At 35.6% G+C, this 20,035-nt stretch overlaps 1 protein-coding gene across 12 annotated transcripts in view; it reads left to right on the forward strand.

The window, feature by feature from the left end:
• The window catches only part of PIGN (phosphatidylinositol glycan anchor biosynthesis class N), a 183,897-nt gene that overhangs the window by 29,254 nt on the left and 134,608 nt on the right, over window positions 1–20,035 (forward strand). For all 12 annotated transcript variants that reach the window (XR_006890180.1, XR_006890181.1, XM_046672270.1 and 9 more), the window contains 7 exons: window positions 3,066–3,190; window positions 4,299–4,429; window positions 5,352–5,468; window positions 7,827–7,867; window positions 10,975–11,034; window positions 12,287–12,379; window positions 13,062–13,117. Coding sequence is in view for 10 of the 12 variants with exons in the window: in XM_046672270.1 (XP_046528226.1) it covers window positions 3,066–3,190; window positions 4,299–4,429; window positions 5,352–5,468; window positions 7,827–7,867; window positions 10,975–11,034; window positions 12,287–12,379; window positions 13,062–13,117 (623 nt within the window). In the remaining 2 variants the exon portion in view is untranslated. The remainder of the gene's footprint in view (window positions 1–3,065; window positions 3,191–4,298; window positions 4,430–5,351; window positions 5,469–7,826; window positions 7,868–10,974; window positions 11,035–12,286; window positions 12,380–13,061; window positions 13,118–20,035) is intronic.

Genomic DNA, 20,035 nt, shown 5'->3' on the forward strand with positions numbered 1-20,035 from the left:
TCATGGATTTGATTCCTTGTGGATGGGCAGGTATAGCTGGTGGTTGGCCTGATGTTATGTCTTTTTTCCTTTCTTTATTTCAACATTGCTAGTATTGGTGAGATGACAGTGAACATAAAAAAAGATTTGCCCAGGGCTTCATAAAATATGGTAGAGAGATATCTATTAATCAAGTAATAACAAAAATATGAAATTATCAACAATGGTTAAGTGATATGAAGGAAAAATACAGAGACTAAGAATATGTCAGTAGAAAATTCTGATCTAGACCGAACAGTTAAGGGAAGGCCTTCCTGAGGATTTTGAGTTGATCTCTGAAGTGTAAGAACCAAAGAAATGGATGGGTCTGGATTGCACGTGGAGAAGAGTATTTCAGACCAACAACATTAGGTAAATCTTGGCCTCTATCTTGGGAACACTGCCTGGGAGTAAGGTCTGAGATAAGGCTAGAGAAGGAGTCAGGCGTCTCACCTGGACATTGTGTCCTGGCCAGAGACTCATGCTTGATTCAAGCCAAACAGTTTACAAATCCCTGCACCTTTTTACTCACTTTTTTTTTTTTTAATTGTGGTAAAATACACTAACAGAAAATTTGCCATGGTGGCCGATTTTAAGTGTACATGTTCAGTAGTGTTAGCTATATTCTCGTTGTAGTGCAGCTAATCTCCAGAACTTTTTCATCTTGCAAATATGAAACTGTACTCATTAAACAACAGCTTCCCATTTTCCCCCTCCTCTAGCCCCCGACAACCATCATTCTGCTTTCTGTTTCTTTGTATTTGATTACTCTAGATACCTCATAAAAATGGAATCGTACAGTATTTGTCTTTTTGTGACTGGCTTATTTCACTTAGCATGATATCCTTAAGGTTCATCTATGTTGAATCTCTTTGCTTTTTAAAACTCAGCTCGTATATCATCTCTTTTATTAGGTCTTCCAGACTTTCCTTTGCTTTACCCCACTTTCACTTCGGCTTAGATCACCCTCTTCTCTATGCCTTAATACCTCTTAGTACTTTATTGTGCGTTACCATAATTGTTGCTACATTGGCATATCCCCCTTCAGTCCTATGTGCCTCTTGTTGGCAGAGATACTTTTTCTCATTGTTAACTCTAAATTCCTATCAAGGAATTGTCTGGCACATAGTACATTTATTAATTTAGATTAGGTTCAGCTTTGTGTAATAGGAAAAGAAAATAGCTTAATAATGTACTTCTATCTCAGTAAAGATAGTAGGCAGCCCAGGATTAATGAAGCCCAGGATTAATGCAGCCCAGCACTACTGCAGCCCAGGATTGCTATAGTGGTTCCACAGTGTCATTAAGACCCAGGCTCCTAAATTTCTCCTCTCTCCTCAGAGCGTGAGTTTTATCTTCAAAGTTGTCTCTTGATCCAGGAGATGCTAGAGTTCCAGCCATTATCTCAATGTTTTAGGACGATAGTACAAGGAATCAAAAAGAACCTTTTCTCCTACTAAATTATATTTACTTCAAAGAGCCTTAAGTCCACGTAGCCTTTTGACTGAAATGTTTGACTTGAATCTCATTGGCCACAACCGCAAAGGCACATCTAGCTGTGAGAGAGGATGGGAAATATGTTGGTTTTGAGCATTGAGATTCCCATAAAATCAGAGGTTTTTACTCAGAGAGAAAGGGAGAGTGCATGTTGGGGTAGTCATCTAGCAGCTTCCTATGATGCCTAGTAAATATTTGTTGAGTACAGAAATGAATGAGTGCCTTTGAACACAGGGGGGCTGAGAAAAAGTGGGGGCTGATGGGTATAAGTATACTGAGTATTGGGAGCAAAGAAGCTAGGAGTATATTTCACCTCTTATGTCCAAAAGACCGACTTTGTAAAAGGCAATAGAAATCTAACGGGTTGAGCTCTGTAAGATTAATATTTCATAACTTTCCAATCTTGTGTCCATATATGAATGAATAGCACTTTTTACATAGCTGAATATTTTTTACCAGTCATGGAACAAATTATAAATTTGACTCAAATTCGGTTGCTAAGTTTTTTTGTTTTTTGTTAGCTTTCAGTTGTATCTTTAGAATTTAACTCCTTTCTTTTGAAGAACTTGCCATTTCCATCTAGATTTAAAATTTCTTGGGTCTAAGTAGAATGTATATGAAAGTTAGGAGGCAATTTTTTGCTTTTCAGGAAGATGGTAGCAGGTTACATATTATGTTTTTATTCTTAAATAGCTAGTTTGTTTAATGGCACCATTTGTAATATTCGTAATAGTGAAGAATAATTTGAAAAAATACTTAAGACTTTTCTGGGAAAGTTAAACATCTCTTGTTATTAAAGTTAACGTCTTTTATAGTTAGAGACATTTATGTGAACAGTAATTATATATCTTGGCATAGCCTGTTGACTTATTTAAAATAACTTAAAAGTACTCTCTGCAGGTACTTACTTATGTGTTCATGTGTATAGAAGTCCAGGGTGAATCCTTTGTCTTAGAAGGGCTTTATGAATCCAGTTTATTGTTATAAAATTGATATAATAATTTTTGAACCATATTTCATTAAGCGGACATTTTTGTATCACACGATGTGAAGAACAGATGCTAGTCCCTTGGCAAAGGTAATAGTGAGGAGGCTGTTCCTAATGCTCTAAGTGAGAGGTTATGCTTGGAGTAGGGTGGGAACAGACAGGACAACAAGAAGTAGTCCAGCTCTGAAAACATTTAAAAACGATAGAGCATTTCTAAACTGTTGCCACTAGTACTTTTTTATTTTTGACTCTTAAAATATTTCTTCAATCTGCTGCATTTTATTCAGTGTTGTGAGATCTTTGTGAAATCAAGATCCCCTTTCTGTTACCTTTTTTTGGGCTAATTATAACATAGAAAATAGCTCACTCATTCATTATTTGAACAGAGATGTATAATGTGACAACAAGTACTTTGTGTTGGGAGGTCCTGAGGACAAATTTAAACCAAATAAGATAATTTAATTTTATAGTTATGTATAAATTTAATTAGATGTTTTCATCAGAAGTATTTTTTAAATAAAATAAATAAACTAAATTTTTTTAACTGATTTGTTACATACAGGAATTCTTTCGTGCTGCCAGAAACAACCAATCTTTGTTTTCTAAACTAAACGAAGAGAAAATAGTTTTTTTCTTACATTTATTAGGAATAGATACAAATGGACATGCTCACCGACCATCATCGAGGTAATTTTAAAGCTTTGTTTAATTTCAAGTTTTTGAGGGAAACAGCTGTTCTGTTTGAACTTTAAAGTATTATGTTTTCTTTTTAATTAGCACAACAGAATTTATATTTTAAACAACTCTAAAGTAGAGTCAGTTCTCAATGATATGAGATGTAGTATGATATATTGGCTAAAATCACATGTGCTGTGGCCAGACTACACATTAACATAAGTAAAATAGATCTTGTACATATATTCCATATTCTTAATTTATCAAGGCAGAGAAAAAAAACTATATACTATATATTTTGGTAAATCTTGAAATAAAAAGCATTTTGTGGTGTTAATATTTATATCACAAAAAGTTGTAATTAGCTATTCCTTATGTGTTCCATTTAATCAGTATCGTTTCTAGCAAATAATTGTATAAAGTTTTGTATGCTGTATTTCAGTAGCATTCCTTATGTAGAACAGCAAATATTTTTTCTCACTTTTGCAGACCATGAGAAAGAGGAAGAATCCACGTTATGCTTTTATTCTTTATTTCAAATTTGTTTTAGCTTAGTCTAACTGTAACTGTAGAGTCTGTTGGTCCCCTGCCAGTAATCAATACCTCAGCTCTCCTTCTTTAACTTGATGCTCTGTTGTAAGTGATGGAATTCCTACCAAACCAACTTTGTTCAACTGTTTGGGGAGCTTAAATATAATTTGTTCAAAACATTATATTATATTATCACAGACATTCTAGGGGATGAAAATATTCTATACTTGAAACAGTGATACTTACCTATTAATGTGGCAAGAACAATATAGCTTGCGTTATGAGAGATGTGAAATTGAAAGTCATCCTTATTGCTTTTGAGAATTAAAAAGTATTCATTAAAATGTATTTGCTAATCAGTACTCTCCTTTTAAATCATTTATGAAAACTATTTCAGATATTTTTGCTTTTTTAAAAGAAAAAAACTATTTTTAACAATCTAAAGAGTTCTGACTTTAAAATATTAAAGATGAAATCTAGAAGTATTTCAGGAGTTATTGACTTTGAATGTAATGAGTTCATGTTGAATAAATTTGATTTTTTCAAAATTAATATTACTTAATTTGCTCTTCTGTTTCTTTTTAAACAGGGAATATAAGGACAATATTAAAATAGTCGATGCAGGAATAAAAGAAATTGTGTCTATGTTTAAACATTTTTATGGAAATGATGGGAAAACAGCATTTGTCTTTACAGCTGACCATGGAATGACAGACTGGGGTTAGTCTGTCTTTAAACATTATGTACTTTATGATTAAAGTAGTGTAAATGTAGCTTGCAGGTATCTTACCATATTGAAGAGGATTAGATGTCTTAGTATATGCAAAGTGTCTAAGTATAATTGTATACTTAAATGTTAGTGTAAAAAAGACTAATCTTATATAAAAATCTTTCTTCTAACTATAAAAGGAATTTATTTTCATTTAAAATGAGAAATCTGAGAACAGTCTGGAGAAGAAAACAGCACATACCTCTTATTGATCTACCCAGAGTTAACTGCATGTGTTGGTAAAGGGGGTGAGGGTAAGGTGGGATTAGTGGGGGGCCAGGACTCCTGAAAATCCACACTAGAGGAGCCCGTCCTCCCTGTGAGATTCCTGAGGCAAACACAGTGGGTGCACACCCAACAAAATAAGGCAGGGTGAGGTGTGCGTCCCCAAATTCCAATACAGAATTCCAGAATTGTAGCCCTGTAAAGGGCTTTTGGCTACTCCAGCCAGAGTAGTCTGGAAGAAAAGCATCTGGAGACATTGCCGTCCTCTCCAGAACAGACCTGGCCTCGACTCTTGCCCCAGACTTGGGTGGTTACTCCCCGAAAGAGCTTTCCCTGTTCTTTCGCCTCCTGCGCTCCTCTGGTGCCGTCTCCTCTAAGTCTTATTGTTCTTCTTTTTCTTTCAACCAGAGTCACCCAACGGAAGTTCTGCTTTTTGTTTTTGCCTGTTTGTTGTTGATGCTCCGACTTGCAGTGGGAATATTTTAAAACTAGTTGTCATAGAGAGTCGCAAGCCTTTGGGAGTGGTGATGGCTGGAGTTAGCTATATATGGATTAACTCTTTAAAACTGCATATTTAAAAGACTAAATATTTAGGTGTAAGTTAGTTCTTATACACTTGTCTTATTACTCTTGGTGTCTTATTTGTAGGTGTCCATGGGGCTGGTCATCCTTCAGAGACTTTAACTCCTTTTGTCACTTGGGGAGCTGGAATCAAGTATCCCCAAAACGTATCAACTCAGCAATTTGAAGATGCGTTTTTGAAAGGTATGAACATTTATCTTCATTGTTTTTATAAATATGACATTTTTCAATAAAACCAAAATTTAATTTATAAAGAAACAGTTTTCAAGTTATAGTTTTCACTTTGATATTTGTGTCATTACTATTTCTGTGAATTACTTTTGTATGATTCCTATTATTTGGTTTATAATATTCAGCTTGAAGTATACAGTCTTAGTTATTTGCCTTATGAAAGTTCAAGGATAAATTATACTGTTGCTTTTTTTCACAAGTCTTATTATCACTGGGATTTAGATTAAACCCTTGAGTCAGATCTTACTTGCAAAGGCTATCAATCAGATAAATCACACATTTGTCACAGTTGTTGTGTCACAACTGGACAGATTTTGCCCCGTCTCTAATACTTTTGAAGGCTCTCTGTGGTGCCCGAGCCTCTCTTGTTTCTCAATCCGTGAAGAGAAGGACTTCCTTTTTCCTGGACCTCTGCTTATTTTGTAAGGTAAGGTTTTTTTCAGAGTTCCAAAGGTTTTGCTAACTGGGCAAAACAAATTCCTCTCAGATGCCTTACTCTGGATTAACTGCGTCAGACTCACCCAAAGCATGTGTTAAACCTACAGATGAAAGAAATGCCGATTTCCAGATGTTGTCACTCGAGGTTTTGATTCCATGAGTCTGGATGAGGCCTAAATATATTTTTTTTAAACCTTCTCCAGGGGTTTGGACTCACAGCTGTGTTTAGGTATTTCTATCATAAAAGATTCTTTTTGGTTTGTATAATAAAATTTTCTTAGACTCTTTCTTTTTTGGATTTATTTTTTTATAGAGATATAATTCTCATATCATAAAATTCATATTTTAAAAGTGTACTTTTTTTTAGTAGATTCACAAGATTGTACAATCACCTCTACTATCTAATTACAAAATATTTCATCCCTCCCCCCCCCCCCCCCCCCAAAAAAAACCCTCATCCATTAGTGGTCACTCATTATTTCCTCTCCCCATCGTCTGGCAACCATTAATCCACTTTCTGTCTGTGTGGATTTGCCTGTTCTGGACATCTCATATAAATGGAATCCTTCACTGTGTGGTCTTTGTGTCTAGCTTCATCCACTTGGCATAACATTTTCAAGGTTCATCTACGTTGTAGCATGTGTCAGTAGTTTATTTTTTATAGCTGAATAATATTCCATTGTATTTATATACCATATTTTATTCAGTAATCTTGTGGACATTTGCATTGTTTGCACATTTTGGCTATTATGATAATGCTGCTGTGCATAGATGTGTAAAAGTTTTCGTGTGGACATGTGTTTTCATTTCTCTGGTGGGCACCTGGGAGAGGAGTAAATGGGTCATATGTAAGTCTAGGTTTAGTTTTTTGCAGACCACCAAACTGTTTTCCAAAGCAACTGCACCACTTTATATTCCTGTGCCCTGTGGTAAATGGATTAGATTGGGTCTAAATAGAAGTTAGATTAAATACTATGTTTGTGCTTAAGAGAGAGAACTTTATTTTGGCATTTGTTTTCTCAGTGAATTAATGCTTTAGAATCATATGACTTTAAGAATCATTACAGAAATAATGTATTTTTTCTCATAGGAATATTGAATAGAGAAAGGGAGTGTGTAGTTTTTCCTCAAGTGATAAGTGTGAATTTTTAGTAACTGACTAGTAGGAGCAGGAACATATTTTTAAACTTTATTAGCTTATTAAAGGAAATTTCATCATAAAAATATCTTAGAACATTTTTGGTAATATATCTTAAAGTCGTTAGATCAAGTCGTGGTCTCTCATAATCATTTGTTTTGATTACTATTTATTGAAATTTCTGAATTTATGTGTAGAAAAATATAGGAATGAGGTTATCTTTGAAGGCAGTTTTAATAGCAACTGACTATACTATTTGAACATTTGGAATTACTGACAATAGGAAAACCACAACCACAGCTACAATTTTAAGTATTTTGCGAGCAACTGCGTTACAGAAAAAAGAAGAGCTGAGATGGACTAACTGACTGTCGGTTGCGTGGTTCCTCTCTACAGGATTGTGCTCACGCTGACGCTTGTTATCACTGTGCCTTTTACTCCCATCTTTCCATCTTGGAAAGACGGAAACAATTATCTCCAATTGAGCATTTTGAAAGTTTGATAAATCGTTGCAGAAAACACCAAATATTTACTTTTCAGTTATTCTTTTAAAATTTTAGTTTTAAAAATATACAGCTCTGCCTTTTTAAGTACTCTTTTTGTTCATATCGGGCTTAAAATAGACTTTTCCAATACTTTTGTTTTCCATTAAGCATTGACCACTGATAGTAATGAAATGATTTATTCTTTTAAAAATCTTAACATCAGCTCTTGTGTTTAACTGTATCTTTCAGAATGGAAATTGGAGAACTGGAAGAGGCAAGATATCAATCAGGTATTCATTTCAATTTAATCGCATTGAAATTTAATTTTAACTCCTATAAGAAGTTTGCACAAAAAAAATCTGAAGAAAGATATTAATAGTAATGATGATAAAGGAGTTTTCAAAGCATTTCTGTTACTAAGGGAAATCTTTTTAGTGCAAATATTTCAACCCAACTAATCTCTCCTTTGGCAAAATAAAAAAAAATGCCTCAAGTAAAACTAAAAGGAGGGGCCTGCCTGGTGGCATAGTGGTTAAGTTCATGCCCTTTAAGTTCCTTCAGTGGCCCTGGGCTTCCTGGGTTTGGATCCAGGGCGTGGACCTACACACTGCTTTTTGGACCATGCTGTGGAGGCATCCCATGTACAAAATAGAGGAGGATTGGTACAGATGTTAGCTCAGGGCAAATGTTCCTCCAACAAAAAGAGGGAGATTGACAACAGATGTTAGCTCAGAGCCAATCTTCCTCACCAAAAAAACCCCACAAAAAACTTAAAAGGAGAAGCCTCCCTCAAAATAACACTGGCTAATTAAAGAATTATTATGTAAATTGAAATATGCATACCTGTTAAATTTCTGTGTTTTCTTGTCATGGTTCCTTTGCTTAGTTGCTTTAAGCACAGATGTAATAAAACCCTGTTACGGGTTTCTTTCCTGTAGTATGTCAGTTACTGTTTGTTTTTATTAACATGTATTTTATCTTTAATTCTACCCAGGATCTTTACAAATGCAATGGGAAAAAGGTGATGAGTATACTCAGCTAGAAACCTTAGATTACAGGAAAATGCATGGCTAACCTAATCAAGTTAGACTGGTAACATTATCTGTAAATGTGAAGTGCAGAATTTTCTTTGTTGAAGATATGCTATGTAAACAGCCATTTTCACTGTTTGTGGAAGGCGTGGCATGACTGGTATGTGGCCTCCAAAGCGGCAGGAATATTTTTAGCTTCTCCAGGTCACCCACAAGCTGACATTTCTTACTGTGGTAGATAAACCAAGGTCTCGAATCCCATTTTCAGGCCTGTGATTGCAGAAGCCTGTTCTTTCTCAGCATATTAAGAATGTTCTCTTCTCTCAGGATGGATGCATATTACCCAAATAAAAGAAAATGTATAAAATCAGAATAGCAACTTATTAATTTGCAATAAAAATCACTGTCAAGGGGATAGGAATAATTTGAAGGCCGTAAAACAAGAACATGTTTTACTTCTAGCCACACCAGATTATAATCAAAAACTGGATATGGATTCAGCTATTGCTCTCTGAATATTCCTACTTCAGATCAACATTAGATGAGAATTTCTTTATTCATTTCTCCCACCAGCATTGTTATATGACGGCAGTGTGTTTAAACATTGTGCAAACGTTAACCTTAACTTTAAAACTTTAAAACATCAACATTAAACACTGTGTAAGGGATATGATGGTGAGTAAAAGCAGACATAATCCTTGCCCTGGGCAACTTATAGTTTAGGGATGAGAACAGATAATAATCAAATCATTATGCAAATAAATGTAACATTATAGCTGTGAAAAGTACTACAGAAGAGGCATGTGACCCCGTGAGAGCATAGAGTGGATGTATCTGGTAGATTGTGTGGTCAGCAAAGGCTTCCTGAGAAACTGAGGATTGAGCTGAGATTGAAGAATCGCTAGGAGTTACCAGGCCCAGGCAGTAGGAGGAGGCCTTTCCAGGCAGACGGAGCAACATGTGCACAGAGCTCTAGTAAGAGGGTACTCAGGATGTCAAAGGATCTTGAAGGAAACTGGTGTTCGGAGCAACAGAGACTGTAGTGTGATATGAGGCAGAAGAAGGTAGGCACTAGACCACACAGGGCCTAATGGGCCTTATGGACTTAATCCTAAAGCTCAGGGAAGCCCTTGAAGCGTTTAAAGGCTGGAGGGTGACATGATCCGATTTAATGTGGAAGGATTGCTGTGGCTGCAGCTGGAGAACAGATTTCAGGAGGCCCAGTGGATTCTGGGGGATAGAGACAAGGCGATTAGGAGGCTGTTGGAGTTTTCCAGTTTTTTTGTACTTAGATGGAAAAAGTAAGAAGGACTGAGAGCCCAGGACCAAACTCCAGCTTTAAATGGGGGACTAGAGAAGGTATCTGGAAAGAGCCACAGTGAGATTGAAGACTCTCAGTGGAGTGTGATGTTACAGAGGCCGGGAAGCGAGAGGTCTACACAGTGCTTTTGAGAGGTCAACTAATTATAATAACCACAACAGCAGTGGTGGCCACCACTATTTATTGCAGGAATAGTACATGCCAGGTACTTTATAAATTTAATCTCATTTAATCATGCCATAACTCTATAAGGAAGAAACTTTTATTTTTTAACAGGTAAGGAAACGGAGGCATTGGAGAGGTTAAATAACCTGCTCAAGGTCTCAGAGTTTGCAAGCCAAGGGCATTCTGACATCCAGGCAGTTTACTGCCTGAAAAATTGTGAGGACTAATATAAAAGCCGTCAATTAGATTTAGAAAAATGGAGGTTATTAGCTCTCTTAGGAAAGGTGGCATGTGGGATGATAAAGGGTTAAAGCAAGTGAGAATAGGGGAGGAGTGATGGGGAGATGAGGAAATGGAGACAGAAAGCATGAACAGCTCTTCTGGGAAACTGTCCAAGATGGTCTTTGGGATCTTTTGTCTAAAGATCCTCTTGTTTGTTTTATATCTTTTCTGGACTTCACTAGTTGGCCGAACCTCCTTCTGATACATACTTTTTTTCTTCAGTTAATATATACATTTCTCCAGTTAAAATCTGATGTTGCTATTTGTTATCTGTCTAGTTAAGGCATACTTTTTGAAATACTGAGAAACTGTTAATAAAGTGGTGAAGTTCTTGGTTACTAGGGTAAGTAAGTTTTTGTTTTAGTATGTTTTACATTTGGGGCTCTTAATGATTTCTTTTCAAATTTACTTTTTCATAAGTTCATGTACCTCTAGTAAAGGACATTTTTAGAGATCACTATCTAGTTTGTATTAAATAAACGTTTGAAGGTAATGGATTATAACAAATATCACGGTTATATTCCAAAATACAGTCACATTAAATTACTTAAGGTTGATGTCTATAGACTTCTTAGAATTGAACTTTTCCTGTTTGTAGGCTGATATCGCTCCATTGATGGCTTCTCTTATTGGAGTTCCCTTTCCGCTTAATTCAGTGGTAAGGAATAAAATTTTCTTATCAACTCTCAGAATAAAAGAAAATTACTGTACAGTAAAATTTACTTTTTATGTGTTTCTGGATAATCTTCGACTGTATTTAAAACTGTATTTTCCTTTATATTTCTTTTTAAATATGTAATACCTCATAATTGTGTATGTGCTATAGTCTACAACATGGAACACAAGCCTAATAGCTTTTCTTTAAAATTTTGTGTTTTCTAAAATGTATACAGATTTATATCTTTGTATTTTAGTTATGTGATGAAAATATATAAATAATTTTTGATTGCAAGAAGCAGAAATGAATCCATTTAAAGGAAATTTATAAGCAGGAATTGGTGATTCACTGAATCAAAGGGGTGTTCAAAAACCAGGCTTGGAAATGAACAGGAACCAAGAGAGCTCCAGAGACTTGAAGAAAGAACCAAACCGTGGTCCCCTGGCAGGGCTGGTCTGCTCAGGGCCCCGACACTAGGGGAGAGCAACACTGCACCTGTTGTACTGCTGTGCCTTGGCTCTCCAGAGTCATATTCCAGTGCTAACCATCTGAGTGGTGTAGCCTGGGCTATTTGTCTGCCCTTCAGTAAGGAAAGGCAGGGCCGCATTTGAGACCCACTACGCTATATCCACGGGGGAGATTTCTCAACATAGAATGGTAATGCTGTTAAGAATGGGAACGGGATGCTGAAAATCCGAAAAACAAACAAACAAGTCTATTCCATCCAGCCATTCTTATTAGGTCTTCAAATAAAACTTTAAAAGAATAATGTCATCTATCTCAGAACTCCAAGTAGTATGACCGCTATAGTCGTAAGGGTGTGTGTATGTGTGTAATGGAAACAAAAGTTTCACAAGACAATCCTTACTCTCATTATGCACAGTATACTCTCATATTTCTTATTATGTCTTTTTTTCTTTGAAGTATGCTGGCTGTGGCCCACCATAGTGAGTTTTTGTGTGTGTGCGAGGACTTAGTTCCTTACTGCCTAGCACATAGTAATCTTTCAATAGACATTAGGTTTTTTTGAACTTAATTCATCTCTTTTGCTTTATTTTATTATGTCTACTTTGTGAGAAAAATTATAGAACATTTTTCAGTTACAGTTTTAAGACAGATTTTTTAATTATTCTACTAATTTATTTGTCCATATGTCTTATCTTTATTGCTTCCTTTTAAAGTCTATTTTGTCTTCTAAGAATAGCCTGAGCTTTGTTAATACTAATATTAAACCACTGTTGGTTTTTCACAGGGGATCCTTCCTTTGGATTATCTTAACAACACTGATCTCTTCAAAGCGGAGAGCATATTTACAAATGCCATACAGATCCTTGAACAGTTCAAGGTAAAACAAGACTCACGCACAAAATTGGACACTACTACAATTTTCAAATGGAATATATTAAGTAAAAATATTTGATTTTGTGTTTTAAGAAATGGTTTCCTATAATTTATTATCTTTAAACTTTGTGTATTTGACTATTGTCATAAGTTTCACATTTCTGAATGTGAATTCAAGTTCCATGAATCACTTTGAGGAGTGTCTCTAATTGTAAGACCACCACACATGCTTATAAAGACTACAAACCAAGTCTTTATCGGTTGGAATTTGCCTCATAGAAGTAATATTAGAAATTACAATATTTCTTGTCATTCCATGTACATTATTACAAGCATGAGGAACTTAAAGATGTGACCATTTAACTGAAACTTTCTTTTATTCTTAATACTGTTACTGCAGCTTGGCTTATTTTGTTTTCTAAGGGTTAAAGAAGTACAGTTTAATTACAGTACAGTATGTTATTTTGCAGGCTTGATATGCTTAATTCTCAGCTTATTGTGATAGTGTGATAATGTTGAATTTTTCTTTAAATAGTTGTGAAAAATATAGTAAAACGAAATTCCGTTTATTTTCAAAGTACTTAACCATCCCTGAAGAACTACTTTCATAGATGTTTATATTTCAAAATGAAATGAGTTAATTTCTTTCTCTTTTATAATATAGTATTTTCATACTTGGTTCCCAGGTGAAAATGACTCAGAAAAAAGAAGTTACTTTATCATTTTTGTTTACACCGTTTAAGTAAGTCTCATATTTTTTATTAACTTGTAGGAAAAACTTTTTCAGTGAGTTTGAATGGTGACGGGATAGATGAGTTTCTTAGAAACTTTATCTTTTTTGCGTACATTAGTGCAAATTCCAAAATGAAAGCTGCTGTTGTTTTTGTAAGTAATGGGCCAGATGCTTGAACAGCCTGTAGAGGAGATATAGGGGTGCAGGGAAATATCGGAAACATTAAGGAGATAAATTCACCTGGCCTTGACTGGGAAGGTGTGGGGGCTGTTGGCTTGGATGGTTGGGAAGAATGCTGGTACCAATATGGCTTATAGAAAGAAAGAAGAGCTAGTTTGAGAGGCAGGGATGAATGTTCCTGAGTTCAGCTTCCACTTGAAGATATCACTTAATTAGTTAGAAATAGGAACTTGGATCTCAAGATAGAGAGGAGAGTTGGTTATGAAGATTGTGGAACCATCAGCATAAGGGTGGTCGCGGCTGTAGGGAGGGTGTAGAAAGTGACAAGAAAAGGCCAGTGATCCAATTCTGGGAAACACTGACAACTACTGGGTGGGCAAAGAGGAGAGCAGACTTTGGTGGGCAGCAGATTTTGCTGTCCCAGATCCCAGAAAGGTGTGTTTTCCTTGAATCAGGTACGGGAGGTCTGAGTCACCAACCTGGCTCTGCACCGCTGACTCGGGCAGCTTGACTCAACCTCCTTGAGGTTCATTTTCGATTAGCGAGGATTCACATTTAACTGAGAAGGATTTTGCTCTTGACCAAAACAAACAGAAATTGTGTGAAATATGAGTGTTAGGGATATGATTGACTTCACTGGAATTATTTTTGACAACTTATATAGCACTAGTGTGGTATTCATAAACTAGAAAGGCTTAAATATGGTGTGATTGTATGTCTGACTTTCTGTGTATATGTATGTATAGGAGAGCAAAAAAGGCAAAATTAGGATTTTTCAAGTTATGATCATATGAAATTAATTACCCTAAATATTATATACATCAAAAGTAAAATTACCTTTGAGGACTGTCCCCACTTAGAACTTTATTATCACATATGCTTATAAAGACTATAAGGAAAGTCTTTATTGATTGGAATTTGCCCCATATTATATCATTTACATATCATGTGTGTCTGTTTATTTATAATGTTGTGGTACAGTCAGACCATAAGAAAATAAACAAATAAATGAACAACAAATATATTATCATTTCCTGGCGTGAAGAAAATACACAAGACATTCAAAGTGAGAATAACTGAGGGTTGCTTTAGACCAGCCACTGTAGAAAGACTGATCAGGCAAGTGCTTTTCTACAAGGAGTTCAAGTGCACACTACCCACCTGCTTCGACTTGGCCTGCTGGCTGACCACGAACTTGCCCTGCTCTGATGCTCAACATCTGCCTGCAGAGCCACTGCTAGCTCTGTGTCATCTGGGGGCCCAGCAGGATGCTTGATTCCCACCCACTAGCTCACCCACCCTGGAGCAAAACTTACCAGGCTGGCCTGTAGACTAATCTGGCTGAAAATCAACATTTGCCAAAAGCCTGCAATGTGGCCAGAAAAGCCGAAGATAAAATGAAGAATTGACACTTGAGGAAATGGATAATTTAAGGGACAGAAAAGAACTTAAAAATATTAAAATCCTCACAAATATTTGAGAAACTATTGTATCCATAAAACAAAAAGCAGCACAAACTTTACAAAATGAGAAAGGTACAGGATGCATTTTTTTTTTATTGAGTTAATGATAGGTTACAATCTTGTGAAATTTCAGTTGTACATTATTGTCTGTCAGTCGTGTTGTAGGTGCACCACTTCACGCTTTGTACCTACCCCCCCAACCCACCTTTCCCTTGGTAGCCACTAATCTGTTCTCTTTGTCCACATATTTAAATTCCTCATATGAGTGGAGTCATACAGAGATTGTCCTTCTCTATCTGGCTTATTTCACTTAACATAATTCCCTCAAGGTCCATCCATGTTGCTGCAAATGGGACGATTTTGTTCTTTTTTATGGCTGAGTAGTATTCCATTGTTTATATATATATATATATATATACCACATCTTGGTTATCCAGTCATCTGTTGATGGGCACTTAGGTTGCTTCCATGTCTTGGCTATTGTAAATAATGCTGCAATGAACATTGGGGTGCATGGAACTTTTGGAATTGCTGACTTCAAGCTCTTTGGATAGATACCCAGTAGAGGGATAGCTGGATCATATGGTAGTTCTATTTTTAATTTTTTGAGGAATCTCCATACTATTTTCCATAGTGGCTGTACCAGTTTGCATTCCCACCAGCAGTGTATGAGGGTTCCTTTTTCTCCACAGCCTCTCCAACATTTGCTACTGTTTGTTTTAGTTATTTTTGCCATTCTAACGGGTGTAAGGTGATCTCTTAGTGTAGTTTTGATTTGCATTTCTCTGATGCACAGTGATGATGAACATCTTTTCATGTGCCTATTAGCCATCCATATATCTTCTTTGGAGAAATGTCTGTTCATGTCTCCTGCCCATTTTTTGATCAGGTTGTTTGATTTTTTGTTGTTGAGTTGTGTGAGTTCTTTATATATTATGGAGATTAAGCCTTTGTCAGATGTATGACTTGGAAATATTTTTTCTCAGTTAGTGGGTTGTTTCTTTGTTTCAATCCTATTTTCCCTTGCCTTGAAGAAGCTCTTTAGTCTGATGAAGTCCCATTTGTTTATTCTTTCTATTGTTTCTCTTGTCTGAGAAGACATGGTGTCCAAAAAGATCCTTTTAATACTGATGTCAAATAGTGTACTGCCTACATTTTCTTCTAGAAGCCTTATGGTTTCAGGTCTCAGCTTTAGGTCTTTGATCCATTTTGAGTTTATTTTTGTGAATGGTGAAAAAGAATGGTCAATTTTCATTCTTTTACATGTGGCTTTCCAGTTTTCCCAGCACCATTTGTTGAAAAGACTTTCTTTTCTCCATTGTGTGCCCTCAACTCCTTTGTCGAAGATTAGCTGTCCATAGATGTGTGGTTTTATTTCTGGGCTTTCAATTCCGTTCCATTGATCTGTGCACCTGTTTTTGTACCAGTACCATGCTGTTTTGATTACTGTAGCTTTGTAGTATGTTTTGAAGTCAGGGATTGTGATGCTTCCAGCTTCGTTCTTTTTTCTCAGGATTGCTTTAGCAATTTGGGGTCTTTTGTTGCCCCATAGGAATTTTAGGATTCTTTGTTCTATTTAGGATGCATTTTTTGACAAAGGAAAATGCAACTAAAAACTTAGAAGTGATAAATTGTACAAGAATGGTCCAGGGCCAGCCCCGTGGCCTAGTGGTTAAGTTCTCGCACTCTGCCTCGGTGGCCCAGGGTTTTGCAGCTTCATATCCTGGGTGCGGACATGGCACCGCTCATGAGGCCATGTTGAGGCAGTGTCCCACATGCCACAACTAGAAGGGCCCACAACTAATAATATACAACTATGTACTGGGGGGATTTGGGGAGAAAAAGCAGAAAAAAAAAAGATTGGCAACAGTTAGCAGCTCAGGTGCCCATCTTTTAAAAAAAAAGAATGGTCCAAATGGGAGGCAAATCCTCCAGATTAGAATAGGAAGTGAATGTGTAGACCGCAAGTGAAATGAAATGAATTTTAAGTAATGTATGGATCGAGTAAGAAGCTGGAGGAAACACGATGACATATGTGGGAGGCGTACGTTTCTTCATCCCCCAAAACAATGACAATTGGAAACTTCAAGGAAAAGAAAACATTTCAAACTGTACAAGAAGGTGTGCTTCAAATATGAAGCAAACTAAGATGTGACATGATTTTGAACAGTTGCTGGGAATATGAGAAAGGGAATTCATTTGAACATTGGCACATGGATAAAGGTTTCAATGAAATAGATGAGAAAATCTAATTATAGCATACAACTTTACTACTCAGTGAACAGGATTTAAATAATCATAATAATGTAAACATTGGTTTTCAGCTTTTCGAGTCAAGCCTCAGACAAAGCAGGGAAGACATAATTATGATTATAGAATAGAATGCAAATGTTACCAACCTTGACAGTGTACAAGGTTATAGGTTGGAAGGCAGGCAGGGAAAAAAATGTAACTGGATTAATAGTGGTGCTGTTGTCCTCATAAAGTCAAATATGGAGATTCTGGCTACAGTCGAGAATGTAAGACAGAGGTTTAGGTATTAGATTGTTAAAGTGACTAACCAGCAAACAGAGGACGTAAAAATAGTCATATAACCATCTTGAGGTAGGAGGAGACAGCAGGAACAGCCAGAGTCAGCCAGGAGTCAACAGAAAGTGTCTCAGGTCATCAAGTCAAGAAATAGTAATAAAAGCACGTGATTAAGAAAACTGGAGGTAACTATCAGGTAACTAAAAAGAGACACATGGAAAAGCTTTTGTCTCTACATTGAGGAGCTGAGAGATGAGAAGGGGTAGGGCAGGGATTTATTGGTTGTCATTGTGTCCTCTAGTGATTAAGGATTGATTCTGTCACCACTGTGGCTGGGGATCATTTTCAGTCAGGGAACCACACCATCCGTCTGTTGGTTGTTCATACTGTGGCGGCTGCGTGTTGCTGTGATGCTAAAAGCTGTGCCTCCGGTATTTCAAACACCAGCAGGGTCACCCACGCTGACAGGTTTCGGTGGAGCTTCCAGACTAGACAGAGTAGGAAGAAGGAGGTGGCCACCCACCTCCAAAAATATTGGCCATGAAAACCCTGTGAATAGCAGCAGAACATTGTCTGATATAGTTCCAGAGTGTGAGAGGATGGTGCAAAAAGACCGGGTAGAGTTCCTCTCACCTATACACGGGGTTGCCAGGAGTTGGACTCTACTCAATGGTGTTAACAACACTGTGCCTTTCTGTACTGTTTTCGATTTTTAAAAATTATATGCATATATTGCTTTGACAAAACATTAAAAAAGAAACAAAAAATAGGTATTTTAAGCATTGGCATGAATCATAAATTCATAAAAATCATGGAAACGAATAAAAAAAATTTATTCTTCTATATATATTTTAGAATCATCATCTTGAGTTATATGAGAAATTCTTTGGTTATTGCACTGTATTTAGGAAGTAATTTTTAGAGGATTGACATTTTTACAATACTGAACATTAGTATCCAATATTTATTTATTTATATCTTCTGTTATGTTCTGTAGTAAAATTTTATAGATTTTCCCACAATATCTATTGCTCATTATTTTACTCTTGGATATTTTATTTCTATAATAAGTATTGTTCCTATTATATATGTTCAGTACACCAGGAAAAACAGTTATCACCATTTATCGTGTAAGTACAATGGACTCTATTTTTCTCTAATCCAATGAATCTTTTGTATTTCTACACCATGTGTTTTCTTCCGATCACCTTTATATGCACATCTAATGTCAGCACTGTCCACTTAGAAACTATATCAAGTAAACATTGGCACATAAACATCATAAAAGGTAAAGAATACTGTCATCACTTATCCTTTCTGCAAAACAGCTCAGGTTCTTGTTCAAACAACTGTGTGATGAAGCTCTTCCCTCTTGAATAAGTACCGTATTTCCTTTTTATTCTTAGAAATATATTGTTCATTCATCAATTCTTAATTTTAGAAAATTTATCTAGGATATTGATATCTAAAAATTCATAGTCTTGAGATTTTACTTACATGATCAATTTCACCAGCATCACTAGATTTTAGTTTAATAATATCTCTTTACCATTCTTCCATTGTCTTATTTAGTCTTCTATAGCATGAACAATTGATGAATAATGTGATAATTTCTAGGGTGATGAAATAGCGAATATTTCAAGATATAGGAAAAATAAGATGCTAAGATCCTGGAACATATCTTAGATTTGTGAAAGTGTCCAGTGGATCCATATGGTAATTAATTACATATCATATTTTATCCTATTCTTTAAAAAATAAGTAAATTTTATCTTTGCTATTTTAAAGACCTCTAAGAAAGAAAAAAAGTCATGAAATATCTGTTCTAACAAATAGAACTGCTTGAAAAAGAAACAGTAAGCTAAAGTTGGGTCCTGTGGACCCTGATGCTATGCCAAGGGATGACCAGCAGGTGGAGCTATATGACTAGGCGAAGCATAAAAGTTTGCCTATATGTCAAAGTACCTTAAAAAGGAGGAAAGCCATTTTATATTTGAAAAGTGTGTGCTTTAGAAGCCAAAGTAAGACAAGAAAAACTTTAAAAGAAAAAAATGTCACGAAATGGGAAAAAAGCAAGAAAGATCTCTTAAAAGATATTTTAGAAAAAAATGAAAATGGGAAGGAGATATTATTCCTTGCCAATGGAAGCAAAAACATTCATCTTTTATTAATAGTCACTATATAAATTCAGGGAACTTAAATAAATTTTAACAAAATATTTTAATCTATTTTCTACTAAAATTCAAGATACTTTGCTTCTTTTTAATATATTTGTTTCTTTTAGGCTGATACAGATTAAAGTTCCTCCCTTGGATCAAATTTAAACACTGATTTTAATGTGAATCCTTCCACCACTTCACCCATTTGATTTACCAATTATTTACTAGAAATATAATTTTCTGCCTAGAAACTGGCATTCTTCTTTAAAAATTTTAACTTTTATACATCACATACATACATAGGAAAATATTCATTGACTCAGTTATGTCATGAAAGATGATATAAGATTTTACATCACCGGTCAGTCTAAAGGGATGCAAATTATCTAGAAATAAAATAATTTTTATCCTGCTTTCTCTGACTTTATCTTCTTGATTTGTTTTTTCCCTTAATCTAAATAGATGTTCTAAAAAGGAGTGGTCTGGATATCACTATGTATCTCTAAGATATCATGTGTAAAGGGAAATATTTCTGTAATAAAAATCTGAGTAAAGAAGATATACTTGTTCAAAGGGCAGTATTTTAAGGAGATTTT

The sequence above is a fragment of the Equus quagga genome, chromosome 9, assembly GCF_021613505.1.
Source record: "Equus quagga isolate Etosha38 chromosome 9, UCLA_HA_Equagga_1.0, whole genome shotgun sequence".
NCBI classification, from domain to species: domain Eukaryota; kingdom Metazoa; phylum Chordata; class Mammalia; order Perissodactyla; family Equidae; genus Equus; species Equus quagga.